The sequence below is a fragment of the Vidua chalybeata genome (genome assembly GCF_026979565.1).
Source record: "Vidua chalybeata isolate OUT-0048 chromosome W unlocalized genomic scaffold, bVidCha1 merged haplotype SUPER_W_unloc_5, whole genome shotgun sequence".
Lineage (NCBI taxonomy): Eukaryota > Metazoa > Chordata > Aves > Passeriformes > Viduidae > Vidua > Vidua chalybeata.
In genome coordinates, this window is record NW_026530340.1 from 144,863 (window position 1) to 160,188 (window position 15,326).

The 15,326-nt window shown below is 53.2% G+C and overlaps 2 protein-coding genes and 1 pseudogene across 2 annotated transcripts in view; 2 read left to right on the top strand and 1 right to left on the bottom strand.

Moving 5' to 3' along the window:
- The window catches only part of LOC128782930 (zinc finger protein 551-like), a 113,287-nt gene extending 111,558 nt beyond the window's left edge, over positions 1-1,729 (bottom strand). The window contains exon 1 of the mRNA XM_053933481.1: positions 173-1,729. Coding sequence (XP_053789456.1) covers positions 173-284 — 112 coding nt within the window. The 5' untranslated portion in view covers positions 285-1,729. The remainder of the gene's footprint in view (positions 1-172) is intronic.
- LOC128782904 (zinc finger protein 271-like) overlaps positions 1-15,326 on the top strand; it is a 510,341-nt pseudogene that overhangs the window by 105,495 nt on the left and 389,520 nt on the right.
- LOC128782955 (olfactory receptor 14J1-like) lies at positions 4,324-5,827 on the top strand. The gene is made up of 2 exons (XM_053933532.1): positions 4,324-5,119; positions 5,207-5,827. The coding sequence occupies exons 1-2, from the start codon at positions 4,363-4,365 to the stop codon at positions 5,293-5,295; spliced, it is 846 nt and encodes a 281-aa protein (XP_053789507.1). The 5' UTR covers positions 4,324-4,362; the 3' UTR covers positions 5,296-5,827.

Consider the following 15,326-nt stretch of genomic DNA (forward strand, 5'->3'; position numbering starts at 1 on the left):
ACAAGGAGAGGATGGGATTTGCCTCCGTGCCAGAGGGAAGGGGAAGGAGATCCCCCCAGTGTATCCCCGGCAGGATGGGGTCGGCAGCGGGGTTGTCCTGCAGCCAGTGACCGTGCTGGGCTGGGAGATGGAGCAGGAGAGAGGGGGAAAGGGACACTGACTTCCTCCTCACCTGCCTGGGTGTCCTGGGACATCTTCCTCTTCCTTGCAGCCTCCTCCTCCATTTGGTGAAGGTCTGGGAATCGGAAATTCTGTTCTGGGAGGGAAACAAGAGATGAGCTCATTGAGTTTTCTACTGGTTTGGAGCAAATCAGGGGGAGAATTTAAGCCAGAATTACGACTTAGTAAGAATATTAAGATCAAGGCAATGATCCAGAAACACTGGCTTAATCTGACAGAGTCAGGATATAACCTGACACGCCGTTGGTCAGGGAGGTGGTAGCAGTCTGATGAAATGGTGGCTGCAGTCCGGCTAGAGTGAAGAACGTGATTCTGTCAAAGGGTTGATCCTGTAGAAGGGTCTGATCTTCCTCTGAAGGTCCAGTGGTGCTTATGGAGCTCTTGTCCTCTGGGAATCCAGTAGGCAAGGTGCTCCTGGTGTTGAAAGGGTGAGATTATATCCAGGCAGGAATGCTTGGTTCCTCCCCCTGGGCGGAGCATCCCACAATGGGATGATGTAATTTTATCAGTCCTGCAGTGACACTCAATGGCCCATTAACAGAAGATGGCCCCTGGAGGGCGTTATCAGGGCTGAGTCATGGCAGAGATAAAGAACACTGCCCCACCTGTTTATCACAGTTCATGAAGATGATGACTGAAAACACACTTTTGGTTACATCCCTCTTCTGAGGAACTTGTTCTTTCTGGAGGAACTCTTGGAACAGCTTGGACACTGGTTCCTCTGAGGGACTTGTGGAAGAACTTATGAGGAAAATGGCTGTTGTGGGTGGCCAGTGTAAACAAAATATTTTGTTGTCCTTCCTTGAAAAGTTTGTTAAAACCCCTGGAGGAAAGGGAGGAAATGATACCAGCAAGACTGACAAGGATCATTCACCCCAAGCTGAGCAAGACAAGGCTGCCAAAAGTCCTACAAAAAGCCCAGCTCAAGTAGGAGCACTGACATACATACCCACTTCATAACTACCCCAGGTTGTGGAGTCTATTTATTTATTCTGCATATTGCTTCAATATCCTTTTAAAGTTTTGAGCCTATTTTGCTTTTCTCCTAATCCTATCTTAGCGCTGGAAATTAGTAAGTATATTCTAGTGAGTGCACAGGTAATTAGCCAGCACTGAACCCACCACACTAATTGGTGCATTGGCCGAGAAATCTCAAATTGATGAACCAAAACCACTACGGAAAACTTCCTGATGAACTGCAGTAGAGCAGAGGGAAATCAAGGCAGAGCCATGGTTTGTCAGGACTTGCTTGATCCTAATGAGCACCGTGGTGCATTTGGAGCTGAGCCCTGGAACCTCAGGGCCTGAGAGGAGATTGCACAAACCTTTCCAGGAGTCCAAGGCAGAAGAAAACCCCAAAGTGTCTCAAAGCATTAATGGGTGCCACTGAGGTCCATCCCCAACACAGGCTCCTCATGGACTCCTTGGAGGAGAGAATTGGAGGCCAGGATGGCACAAAAACCTCTCAGAGACTCAAAATGGCACAAAAACCTCTCAGTGTGGAAAGGAAAACCCAAAGTACCTGGAAAAAGTTGAGTATCTCAAAGTATTAATGAGCTCCACTGAGTGTTAGTACAGAGCTCTCAAGGGACTCGTTAAAGCAGATAATTGGGGCCATGATTGCACAAACCTCTCACAGAGTCTGTATCCAAAGGGAAACACCAAGTACCTAAAAAGAACTGAAGTACCTTGAAGCATTAATGAGCCCCACTGAGTGTTGTTCCTGACCAAGCCTCTCCAGGGACTAATTACAGCAGATAATTGGAGGCCATGATTGCAGAAAGCTCTCAGAGACTGCAAGGCAAAAGCCAAAGCCAAAGTCCTTTGAAAAACCTGCAGTGCCTGGGAGCATTGTGGAGCCCCCAGGGCCATTCCTGAGCAAGGCTCCCCAGGGACTCCTTCCAGCAGATCCTTGAGGCCACTGGGATGTGGGCTAGGGGGGGATGCTGAGGGCAGGACAAGGGGCTGCCAGTGCCCAGCCTGGCTGGGGCTGTGCCAGGAGGCCCCAGGGCCTCAGGATAAGGTGTCTCCTGACAGCCCTTGGTGGCACAGACCCTGCTGTGCCCCAGGCCACCAAGACTTGCCTTCTCTTTGTCCCCACCTGTCATCAGTGCCTCCAGTTCTCTGCTCTGCCTGGGGCCTGGGGACACTTTCTCAGTTGTGTCCCTCAGTGGGACCCATTAAAAGTCAAAGCAACTTTGGAGTTGGATTCTGACTTGGAGTTCTGGAGAGGTTTCTTCAGCTCCCTCTCAGGGCCTGATGTTCAGGGCCTGAGCACAAAGTCCCAGAGGCTCATTCAAGTCCTTGTGCTGTGTCTGTGCTGCTGAGCTGGGCCGGGCTCCTGGCACAGAGGGTGATGCTGGTAAGCAAGCAGAGCTTCAAAAGCACATTTCTCTGGATGAGCAGCTCTTCTCCCAGCCCAGCAGGGCTGGGGCACTGCCTGCAGCCAGCGCGGGCACAGCCCAGAGGCACAGAGAGCTTCAATCAGTCAGGACTGGGAAGGTGCTGAGAAGTGCCTGGGGCAGAATCACTGCCAGCCCTTGGCACAGGAACCTCTGGCTGCAGGACAATGCAGCTGCAGCTTCTGCAGTGATCTCCTCAAGCTGGAACATGCCAATGCCCACAGACCTGTGAGTACAACTCTGAGTAGTTCTGGTGCGGGTCAGTTGAAATGCTCATGAAGCTCTGACATGCTGAGGGGTTCTGATCAGTCATAGAATATTTCCAAGACAAGGATTTTGATAAGAATTGAGGAAATTCCCAAAGATTTTCTATTCAGTTTCCTACTATTGGAGAATGGCAGGGACGGAGAGATAAATATTAAAGCTTGATTATGAATTATAAATTATGCATTTTGTCAAGTGCATGTGACATCCGAACTGTTATTTTTAGTGATCAGTAGGTTCACAGGAGATCCCTAATGTGTTTTCAGGCACTCTGCCCTTGGACAGCAGCAGCATCACCTTTGCTGGAGCCATCAGGCTCAGTCTGAGCTGTCCTTTCTCCAAGCTGCAAACAGAACCTGCCCCCAGCCAGTGCCCTGCAGACAGGCAGGGTTCTGTCAGGCCAAGGAGAGTGCACAGAGATTTGGGGTCTGGGAGTGCTGGCACAGAGAGATCAGGCACAGGGAAACACCTGCAGGAGGAAAATCTCCAGGAAGCAGAGAGAAGATCAGGCAAGGAGAGAAAACAAAACCCAGAAATGCTGTGGCAGGGAGAGTTTAGAGATGTGCAGAGGATCCCCTCCAGTGCAGCCCCTCCCTCTGCACAAGCCCCCTCCCTCCTGTGCCCCCAGCCAAGCCTCTGCCCTCAGGGCCGGGGCTCCAAGGCGTGCAGCCCCTCCTGTGCAGGCAGAGCTGCAGCAGAGCCGTGGGGCAGCTCTGCAGCCCCGGGCCCAGTTCCCTCTGCAGAGCACAGGGCTGGGAGCAGCTGCCCGGCACTGGGGGCTCTGGCAGGGGGCACAGCTGGCTCAGGGTGACACAGCTGTCCCCAGGGCCCAGCTCTGGGCAATGCTGGCAGTGTAGCCAGGGAAGGAGCTGCACCTCCCTTCATCCAATTCCATCAGAAGGACACTTGGAAATCTCCCTGAGATTCCAGTCCAAGCTGGGAGCTTCAATCCAGGGTGCAAACCTGTCCTAGAGCATCTCTGAGTTATGAGATTGATGGGGAAAGGCAGAGGTGTTGTGACATTGAAAATGCTACTGGCTTGGTGAAATGAGCAACGTGAGTCCTTGGCTCCAAATGTGGAGCTGAGCTGTGCTGGATCCATCTGCTCTCAACAGTACCTGGGGTTTTTTTAGGGAAAATGTGGGACGTTGATCATCCTCACCTGGAAAAAGGTTGAAGCCCAGAGAAACTCTGAACAGGTCTGAATGATAGACCATCTCCCCTCACTCTCCTCTCATCACTTTGCCTCACACAACTTGCTCTGTTCTCCCTGGAGGAAGCATAAATGCTTCTGGAGGAAGCAGAAATGCTGAGGGTTTCTGATATCCAAGAATACCAGAAGAGACATGGTGGGATATTAAAAAGAAAACCCCAGAACTCTGGAACAGGAAAGGGTGTCTGTGTGTGTTCCTGGGGAGGGTGTATGGGAAATGGCTTTGATTTTAGTTACAGGCATCTCTTCTAACTCTTCTCTGTCCTTTCTCCATGAACAGGTGCCTATGTGCAGCCACAGCAAATGTCCAACAGCAGCTCCATCAGCCACTTCCTCCTGCTGGCACTGGCAGAGACGCGGCAGCTGCAGCTCCTGCACTTCTGCCTCTTGCTGGGCATCTCCCTGGCTGCCCTCCTGGGCAACGGCCTCATCATCAGCGCCGTAGCCTGCGGCCACCACCTGCACACGCCCATGTTCTTCTTCCTGCTCAACCTGGCCCTCAGCGACCTGGGCTCCATCTGCACCACTGTCCCCAAAGCCATGCACAATTCCCTCTGGGACACCACCACCATCTCCTACAAAGGATGTGCTGCACAGCTCTTTTTTTTTGTCTTTTTCATCTCAGCAGAGATTTCCCTCCTGACCATCATGTGCTACGACCGCTACGTGTCCATCTGCAAACCCCTGCACTACGGGACCCTCCTGGGCAGCAGAGCTTGTGCCCACATGGCAGCAGCTGCCTGGGCCAGTGCCTTTCTCAATGCTCTCATGCACACGGCCAATTCATTTTCCCTGCCCCTGTGCCGTGGCAATGCCCTGGGCCAGTTCTTCTGTGAAATCCCACAGATCCTCAAGATCTCCTGCTCCAAATCGTACATCAGGGAACTTGGGCTCATTGCTGTGGGTGCCTGTTTAGATTTTGGTTGTTTTGTGTTCATTGTTTTCTCCTATGTGCAGATCTTCAGGGCTGTGCTGAGGATCCCCTCTGAGCAGGGACGGCACAAAGCCTTTTCCACCTGCCTCCCTCACCTGGCTGTGGTCTCTCTGTTCCTCAGCACGGGTATATTTCACTACCTGAAGCCCCCCTCGATGTCCTCCCCATCCCTGGATCTGGCCCTGTCAGTTATGTACTCGGTGGTGCCTCCAGCCCTGAACCCCCTCATCTACAGCCTGAGGAACCAGGAGCTCAAGGCTGCAGTCTGGAGACTGATGACTGGATGCTTTCAGAAACATTAAACTCCTGGCCAGTTTCTGTAGATCACCTGTAATAAATGTCGTCTTTCCTAGTCCTTGTTGGTTTAATTTTGGAGGTTCTTTTCCATTGTTTTACTTGTTACAGATTTTTCACAATCAATGTCATTGTGCCATTTCTCATTTTGTTTCTCTTCACTTTCCCTGTGGCCACAGACTGTGTCAATGAGGGGCTGCGCTCTCGTTGGCTTTAATGGAACTCAAGGATGTCCCAGCAAAGTTTTCTGCAGAGATGCCCTTTTGTTGCCTTCTCTGGAGCTGCAGCAGCAATGTCTGTGTGCAGAGCTGGGGGCAGATCAGTGCTGGCACAGCAGCTCTGCTCCTGCTGGCCACACCATTCCTGATCCAGGCCAGGAGCCATTGGCCTTCTTGGCCACCTGGGCACACGGCTGGCTCATGTCCAGCCTGCTGTCCATCAGTCCCTGCAGGTCCCTTTCTGCCTGGCTGCTGTCCAGCCCCTCCGTCCCCAGCCTGGAGCACTGCAGGGGTTGTTGTGGCCAAAGTGCAGGACCTGGCACTTGGACTTGTTGAACCTCACCTTGTTGGATTTGGGCCCTGGATCCAGCCTGTCCTGGTCTCTCTGCTGAGCCCTCCCATGTTCCCGCAGATCAACACTCACACCCATCTTGGTATCATCTGCAAAGATGTCCTTGGTTCCATGGATCCCCTCAGTGTCACAATGCCCCTGTGGTTACACCAGGCCCTGTACTCTCACACTGGTCTCCTTGCTTCCATGGGGCCCCAAAATGTGACAATGGACGCCTTTGTCCCATGGGGCTTCACATTGTCACAATGTTCTCGTTGGTGCCCCAGTTTCACAGTGGCCCCTTTGTTCCATGGGGCCCCAGGGTGTCACAAAGGCCCCGTGGTCACATGAGGTCCCACACTGTCACAATGCTCTCTGTGGTTCCACAAGTCCCCTCAGTGTCACAATGGACTCCTTGTTTCCACGAGGCCACACAGTGTCACAACGGCCTTCCAGATTCCTTGAGGCCCCAGAGTGTCACAGTGGCCCCTTGGTTACACAAGGTCCTGCAGTGTCACAATGTCCCCTTGGTTCCGTGAGGCCCCGCAGTGTCAGAACGGCCCCTTGGTTCCACTGGGCCCTGGACTCTCCCAATGCTCTCCTTGGTTTCACAGTGTCCAAATGGTGAAACCCCTGGGTTCCACCAGGCCCCACAGTGTCACAATGGCCTCTGTGGTTCCACGAGGACCCAGTGTCACGGGGGACTCCCTGGTTCCATTTGGCCCCAGAGCAGCACAATGGAGCCCTGGTTCTATGGGGCTGCACAGTGTCACTCTGGTCCTCTCAGTGCCACGAGGCCCTGCAGTGTCACAATGGCCCCAGAGTGTCCCAATCATCACAGAATGACGGAATCAAACAGGCTGGAAAAGACCTTGGAGATCATCAAGTCCAACCAATGCCCTAATACCGCCTTGTCACCCAGACATGCCACTAAGTGCCACTGCAGAGGGACAGTGACTCTGCCACCTCCCCCCTGGCCTGCCCATTCCAATGCCCACTCACCCTTTCTGTGAAGAACTTCTTCCTCTTGTCCAGCCTCAACCTCCCCTGGTGCAGCTCAAGGCTGTGTCTTCTTGCCCTGCCCTCCAGCAGATCCACACTCACACCCAGCTTGGTGTCATCTGCAAATTTGGTGCTGGTGGGCTCCATCCCCTCAGCCAGATCATCAGTGAAGATGTGAAACAGGACTGGGCCCAGCACAGATCCCTGGGGGACAGCAGCAGGGACTGGACACCAGCTGGATGCAGCACCATCCCCACCACTCTCTGGGCCCAGCCTCCAGCCAGCTCTTCCATCTCCCAGCCAGGAGGGAACCTGCCCAAGCCGTGGGCTGCAGCTTTTTCAGGGAATGCTGTCAGAGACAGTGTCAAAGGCTTTGCTGAAGTCCAGATGGACACATCCACAGCCTTTCCCACATCCACAGCTGGGTCACCTGGCTATAAAAGGAGATCAGGGTGCTCAGGCAGGACCTGCCCCTCTCAAATCCACTCTGGCTGGCTCTGATCCCTCGGCCGTCCTGTGGCTGCCCTGTGATGGCTCTCAAGGTGATCTGTTCCAGAACCTTGCCGGGCACCGAGGTCAGGCTGACAGGCCTGGAGTTGCCCAGATCCTCCTTCCAGCCCTTCTTGGGGATGGGCTCACATTGGCACCTCCAGTGCTCTGGCACCTCCCTGCTGAGCCAGGACTGATGGGAAATGATGGAGAGCAGCTTGGGGAGCTCATCCACCAGCTCCCTCATCCCCCTAGGATGGATTCCATCCCATCCCATACACCTGTGAGCATCTGAGTGGCCCAGCAGGTCACCAGCTGCTTCCTCCTGGATTACAGGGGCCCGTTCTGCTCCCTGTGCCCATCTGCCAGCTCAGAACTCTTGTCCTGAGGATAACCTGTCCTAATATTGAAATTTAATGCAAATAAGGTGTTAAGTAGCTCGGCCTTTTCCTTATCTTTAGTTACTCTATTCTCCACTGCATCCAATAAAGAGTAGAGGTTCTCCTTATCCCAGGTTTTGCTAATAATTTATTTATAGAAATGTTTTCAATTATTCTTCACAGAAGTGGCCCAGTTAAGCTCTAATTGACCTTTCACCTCTCAACTTCTCTTTCTGAATGACCTAACAACATCCATAAACACTTCTAGAGTTGCCGGCCCTTTTTTCCTGAGTTCCCACAAAAGCTCCATGGGCAGCCAGGGCAGTCATTTTCCTCACCAGCTCATGTTTTGCCACACTGGGACAGGCTGCTCTTTTCCCCTTAAGATTACTTTCTTGAAATGTGTCCATCAGTCCTGGACCCCTTTGTTTTTAAGGGCTGTTTCCCTTAAAATTCAGTCCCTGATTCAGTACTCCCCAAATCTGCATCCTAAATAGGCCAAAGTCTGCCCTGCCTAATTCCAGTGTGGAAGTTTTGTTGCTGCCCCTCCTTCTTTCACAGGACATTGAAAACTTGATTATTTCATGGTCACTGTGCCCCAGGCAGCCTCCGACCCCCACATCTGCCACCAGCCCTTCTCTGTTTGTGAGCAGTAGGAGACAGAGCTTTCCTTGGGAGTGGAGTGTTACCAAAAATTCGGTGAAACAGAAAACTCCTTCACACCAATGCAGCATTAGGAAGCAGCATTCTTTATTCAGCCGGATGCACGGGGGATAGCTCCTCCCAAAGCCGAGCGTGCTGAGTGCAGGAAAGTTTCTGTTCATATTCTGTATTTTGCACACATATTCATTGATTGTCCTGGACTAAACACACATCTGATAATCATTTCCCCAAAATCATTAACATATTTCCCCTCCCCTTTACCCATGCTCTCTTCTGTCCTGGGGGTCTCTCTGGTGGTCCCTGGTGGTCGTGGACCCCAATGTTCCCGTGGGCCTGGCTGAGCTGGCAGGACACTGAGGCTGGTGAACTTCCAGCTCCCCTTCTCACACAATGGGCATTGTGTGGTTTCCACAGGCCTGGGGTTTTGGAGAACAAGCTCCAGGTGTCAGCTCACCTGGTGGAGACAATTTATCATCTGGTAACATGAGGTCACAGAGTGGGCTATGACATCACAGAGGGGGTTATGTGAGGTCATTGAGCACCTGCAACATCATAGATTGTCTCTGTGACATCACAGAGCTGGCTGTGACATCACAGGGCAGAGGTCTGACATCACAGAGCAGACTGTGACATCACAGAGTTGGCTGGAACATCAGAGACCAGCTGTGTGACATTAGAGAATGGGCTGTGACATTGCAAACCAGGCTGTGACATCACAGAGCAGGCTGTAACATCACAGGGGGGCTGTGTGAGGTCACTGGGTTGGTCACTCCACCCCAGCTCCCCCTCACAGTTTCTCCCAACAACTCCAATGCTGTTCATGCCCAGCGGGGTCCCTGTCCCCCGCTATCCCCCCGGCCCACCTGGAGCCACAGCCTCCACCAAAGGATGTTCCACAGGATCCACCCCAGAGCCTGACACGGGGAAAAGGGGACAGGGCTGTGTGACCAGGACATCACGGACGGGGGTTATCCAGGTCCCTGTGGCCTGGGTTGGGTTCCCCAGGGCAGGAAAGATGTCTGGCAGCTGGAGCAGGCTTAGGGAAGGGCCTCCAAGGTGGGGCTGGAGCCCTTGGGCTGTGAGCAGAGGCTGAGGGAGCTGGGCTTGTCCAGCCCAGAGCAGGGAAGGCTGAGGGGCTCCTCATCCCAGCCTGACAGTGCCAGCGAGGAGGGGATGGAGAACACAGAGCCAGGCTCTTCACCGGGGGGCCTGGTGGGAGACAAAAGCCAGTGGGTGGAAGGGGAAAGAGGGGAGATCAGCCAGGCCAGGAGGAGATGAAATGAGTCAGGCTGGTTTCAGCATTTCCTCAACACCAAAAGCAGCCTAACCTCCCTTCTCCATCCACCACTGACAGCTTTGCAAATCAGGAATTGTTTGAGCTGTTTTGCCCCCACTCCAGGACGAGCATCCTGATACAAGAACTTAATTGTGTTTATATCTAACGCAGAACCACGTTTCCGTAAAATCAATTTTAGCATGGAAATCACTTGTGGATGCTGGACTCACCAGACGCTGCTGGGACATTGCACATAGCTCAGGGAAGAGTGTGATTGTTATTAAATTGTGCAGCCATGAAGTGTTTTGATTTTCCTATCTGTTCAGACTGCATTAGAAGGTGCTGGGGGTCAATGTCAATTGGACATTGCTGATATCACTCCATAAACAGGAAAAGAACAATTCTCTCTGCATTGTTTTCAATATAGTAGATTCACTTTGAATACACTTCTGAAATTTGTCTAATTAACCACAGAAGAACTGAAAACTTCAATTATTCCGAGCACTTTTTCTTTCTTGGGTATTTTGAACAAATATTTATGAGCTTGTCTCATGGAATTCCTGAACTGAAGAGCTCAAGAAAGAAGAGGCCTCTGGAGTAGGAAAATTCATCAGCAACCTCCAAGGGGCTGAGGATCTATCCCCATCAGAGCAGCAATGAGCAGAAATGGGCAGAGCTTTGTGGCTGCCCCGGCTCTGGGATGGGCCCTGGGCCTGGAGCAGGAGCAGCTCTGGAGGGCCCCAAGGCCGGGGCTCTTGTGCTGGCCTGGGCAGATGGGATGGCAGCAGGGGCTGCAGAGCTCTCAGCAGCTGAGGCCAAGGGGAGCAGGGCAGCCAGGGAGCCTCCTTGTGCCTTGGGCAAGCCCCTTCCCCCATGGCTGGGGCTGAGTCCTGGCTGAGCTGCAGCTGCTGCTGTGCCCTTGGCAGGGGCTGAGGCCGTGGGGCCAGTGGCCAGAGCAGCCTGGCCTGAGCAGAGCTGTGGGGCCAGAGGCGGCTGGGCTGTGCTGGGGAGAGGCCCTTGGTGCTGCACAGAGCTCAGGGCAGCTGGCAGAGCTTGCAGGGAGCTGGGCTGGGCTCCGAGAGCCTGGCCCAGAAACCAGCAGTGTCCATCTCAGCCTGGCTGAGCGTGCAGGGGCAGGACTCAGCCCAGGCCTTGTGGGGCAGGGCCAGCGCCTGTGCAAGGCATTGAAAACAGGCAAGTGCCCGAGAGAGGAGGCTGCTCTGTGCCCTTGGGGGCATGGACACAGCAGGGAGGGGGCCCAGGACATTTGTCAGCGCCAGCCTCTGTCCCCAGCCCTTGGCAGCCCTGGCTGCTGAGCCCAGCTTTGGCCTGGGCTGAGTTTGGCTGTGGCCCAGCTCCATCCTGCTGCGGGGCTCAGGGCCTGTTCCCGGCCATGGCCAGCCCTGGCCGGCCTCTCTGCTGGCCCAGAGGCCGGCAGAGCCCGGGGCAGGGCTGTCTGTGCAGCCCCACAGGTGCCACGGGCTGGGCAGGAGCTGGCAGAGGCTGCCCAGCAGGGAGGCCATGGGGCACAGAGCCCCAAGGCTGCCGTGGGCACCACGGCACAGGGGCCGTTCCCAGCCGCAATGCTCCTGTCCTGGGCTGGGCCTGCACAGGGGCTGTGGCACCATGGCTGGGCCAGCACAGGGCCACCAAGGGGCCACGCAGCCGCTGCCGGGGCTGGCAGCAAGGCCGGCCACAGACAAGGAATTGCTGAGTGTGGCCTGCGCTGGCCAGGGCTGACTGTGCCAAAGGCAGAGCTCAGCTGCCCTTGGGGACTGCAGGAACACTCAGGAGCCCAAAGAGCCTCCATGGCTGTGCTGGAGACCAAGGCTGGAGCAGGGAAATGCAGGGCTGCTGAGCCATGGCGAGGGCATGGAATTCCAGCACACACCTCAGCTCTCTGATGATCCCGGCACCGTGCTGGGCCCTGTTTCAGCCTGGAGCAGAGCAGATGTTGATGGCACAGGAGCCCTGTGGGGCTGGCAGGGACCTGCAGCTGGCAAGGTGCTCTGCTCTCCCTCAGCTCCTCTCTGAGAGATCCAATCCCAGCTCAGCACCTCAGGACACAAATGGCACTGCCTGTTCATGGGCACACAGCTGATATCTGCCAGGAAAGGGGCAAAGGTTTTAATATCTTGTATTTTATTAGTATACGGGCACATTTTTATTTTCTGTGTCACTTGAGAACTGTTAAGAAATGGCAAAGTTTTCTCTCTAGGAACAGGAATTTCCTGGAAGTGTACTGATGGCAGGAGAAGAAAGACTGCTCTTCCCATCTACTTGTGCCATTAGTATCCTGTTTATTATTTCCTCTCCTTCTTCTTTCAGGTATTTTCAACTCTCCTTTTTAAATGGCTGTGTCTAAGGACATCTCTTCATTTAGAGCAGGTGGATCTATATATTTCCCGTTGCACCCAGACTTCCTCCTCCAGATGCTTTCTGGTCATTCAAGTCTCCCTCAATGGACTGGTTTCATGCTTGGAACGTCAGGGATTGGCCCAATCCTTCCAATGTTCAAATAAATATGAATTATATTTTCTTCTATTACAGAATTATCTTTTCTTATGTCTCTGTCTAAAACTGTTCCTGTACAGAAATCCCTTGGGGATGGGGGACATGTCAGATGCTGCTGGGACATCCCAGAGAGCTGAGGGAAGAGCTGTGATGGTGATTAAACTGTTCAAATGTTCAACTTGTGTTTGTTGGCAAGAAACCTTTCTGTGCCTCTGAGTGTCACCAGGCCCTGAGCCCAAAGGACACAAACCTGATGAGTTGTGGTTCCCACTGCAGGGGCACTTGGACCTTGGCTCTGCACAGGAGAGCTCTTCATCCACTTTCCCTCTTTTCCTCCCTCTGGACATGGAGGGAGCTCCTGACTTCAGCCAGTGACTCGTGTGTGCAAAGAGCAAATCTGGGCAGAATCGGGGCAGGGAGGGTTTGGGGGCACCTTAGGATCTGTGCTGGGCACAGAAGGTGTTTTCCATTGCTCTGAGACTGTCTGCTGTGCACAGTGGATTTAATAGCCAGCAGAGGAATGACTTTTGCATTGGATGGAGCTGTGCCTTCCCTTGGCTTTGTTGGCTGACAAGAAATGTACATCCCTCTGTGTCTCAGGCAGCTCCTTCTCCAGGGAAAGCAGGTGGGAGTTGGAGCCAAGGAGCTGAAAGCTGCAGGTGCAGCCTGGGCTGGAGGGAGCTCAGATTTGCACAAGGCTGCTCTGAGTGCCAGGGCTTGGATGGGGGCAATGGTGGTGTGGGGGTAGGGACAGAGTCTGATTGATTGTCAGCCATGAAGGGTCTTGATTTTCATATCTATTCCAACTGCATGAGGAGGTTCTTGGATTCAGTGTCAGTTGGAGATTGCTCATATCAATGAATTAACAGGAAAAAAAAACCCTAAACAGAATCTAAAAATATCTTTTCTCACTGTCTTTTTATATAATATACTTACTTTGAATACACTTCTGAATTCTACTTAACCACAAAATATTTGGAAACTTGAATTATTCCCAGAGGCCTGGCTTGTTAAGGTGTTCTGAATGTTAATTAGCCGTGGGACACTGAATTGCTGAACTGAAGAGCTGGAGGCTGAAGAAGCCTCTGGAGCAGTAAAATTCAGCAGCAGCCTCCAAGGTGCTGAGGATGTCAGCAGCCCCCACTGAGGCCATCCCTGCCCAGAGACCGTGGGGGAATGGGCAGACAAGGAGAGCGTCCCTGGGGCTGGGGCAGCAGAACTCAGAGGCAGCAGCGGCTCCAGCTGGGAAATGGAGTGTGGGATGGGGCTGTGAAAGCCCTGCCTGGGCTGTGCCAAGCAGGACACACAAGCCCTGACCCCCATCCACTAAAAAACTCACTCAAGGAGACATTTAAAAGAAATTACCATTATTTGTGTCCTCTGTTTTGGATGCACTGGAGAAATACCCACAAGGGATTCTCAGGAGCTCCAAACAAAAAAACAGCCTTTACTGGGAAATTTAGAAAATCAGAGCAACTTTGTCAAAAGGTTTAATATGACATTCAGTCAACAAAAAACAGTTTTCAATGCATTAACTTGGCCCATTCAAGTTCACAAACTCTAAGCCTGTTCAATTTTAAGTTAATCAACATTTTCAAGAGGACAGAAGTAGAAGTAGACACAGAAAGAGAGAAAAATAAGATATAGAGAAGCACACACAGAGCTACCAACTCCTGGATTCCAGTGGTGTTCAGATAGAAATTCCAAGAGGATTTAGGGTCCAGATGTGTGCTTGCCTTGTGGTCAGCCTTAAATACCTCTTGGTCTTCCTGGGCCTTTCCCCAGGTGGGACTTGGGGTCATTTGGTCACTCTGGAGCTGGGCTGGGGCTCCAGAGGTGGCTGTGGAGCATTGCCTGTGCTGTGCCAGGGACTGGCAGCCACTGCTGGGCTGGGATAGAGGCTCTGGGGGGATTGGGGTTCCAGGGCAGGGCAGGGCTGGGGTTCCAGGGCAGGGCAAGGCTGCACCTGCCCCTTCCTCCCCACACATGAAATGTTTCCAGCCAACAATCTCCTCCAGTCTGTCACAACAGGCAGTGTTGGAGGTGAAATCCTGATTGTGGCCATGGGTGTCTGGCCGAGGACAGTTCTTTTCCAGAGGAAGGAAAGCCTCAGTTATTGGCTAATTTCTGGTCTGATTGCCTGGATTTTGTTTGGTTTTGTTGTTGCTTTGTTTCCTTGCGCTGCCTGAAGTGTCCACTCAGGAGCAGAGTGACTCTTGCCAAGGAACTTTGCGGTGCTGTCACTTAATATTAAATCTGGTTTTTGCTGCTCCCTTGCTGGGGATTTTTCAGCGCTCTCAAGCCCTCGTTGGTAACAGGGTGAAGGAGCCCTGGCCCAGGCTCTGGCCCTGGGGGACACGGGGACGCTGCCGGGGGGTCCCTGTCCCCCTGTCCCACCCCCCACAGCCCCGTCCCCCGTCCCCGTGTCAGGCTCTGGGGTCGATCTCGTGGAACATCCTCTGGGGGAGGCTGCGGCGCCGGGGGCGGGGGGACCCGGGGGGACAGGGGACCCCGCTGTGCACGAGCAGCGTTGGACTTCTCTGGGGGAACTGTGAGGGGGGGCAGGGGTGGAGTGACCTCCCCAGTGACCTCACACAGCCCCTGTGATGTCACACAGCTGCCCTGTGATGTCACACAGCCCTGTGATGTCACACTGTCCCTGTGATGTCACTTAGCCATCTCTGTGATGTCACACAGCCCACTCTGTGATGTCATAGTGCCCCTATGATGTCACACTGCCCCTGTGATGTCACAGCCATCTCTGTGATGACACACAGCCCTGTGATGTCACACAGCCCTGTGAGGTCACACAGCCATCTCTGTGAAATCACACAGCCCACTCTGTGATGTCATACTGCCCCATGATGTCACACTGCCCTTGTGATGTCACACTGTCCCTATGATGTCACACTGCCCCTGTGATGTCACAGAGCCATCTCTGTGATGTCACAGCGCCAGCTCTATGATGTCACCCCATGATGCCATACAGCAGTGCTGTGATGTCACAGAAGTCTGTGATGTCACAAAGTCACCCTGTGATGTCACAGCCTGCACACTTTGCAAGGCCAAGCTGCAGTGAGCAGTTATCAAACCAAAGTGTCCTGGAGGAATCTGGATTCCTGTTCCTGTACTGTTAACTCTCATTTGCTTTTGATTTATCCTCATT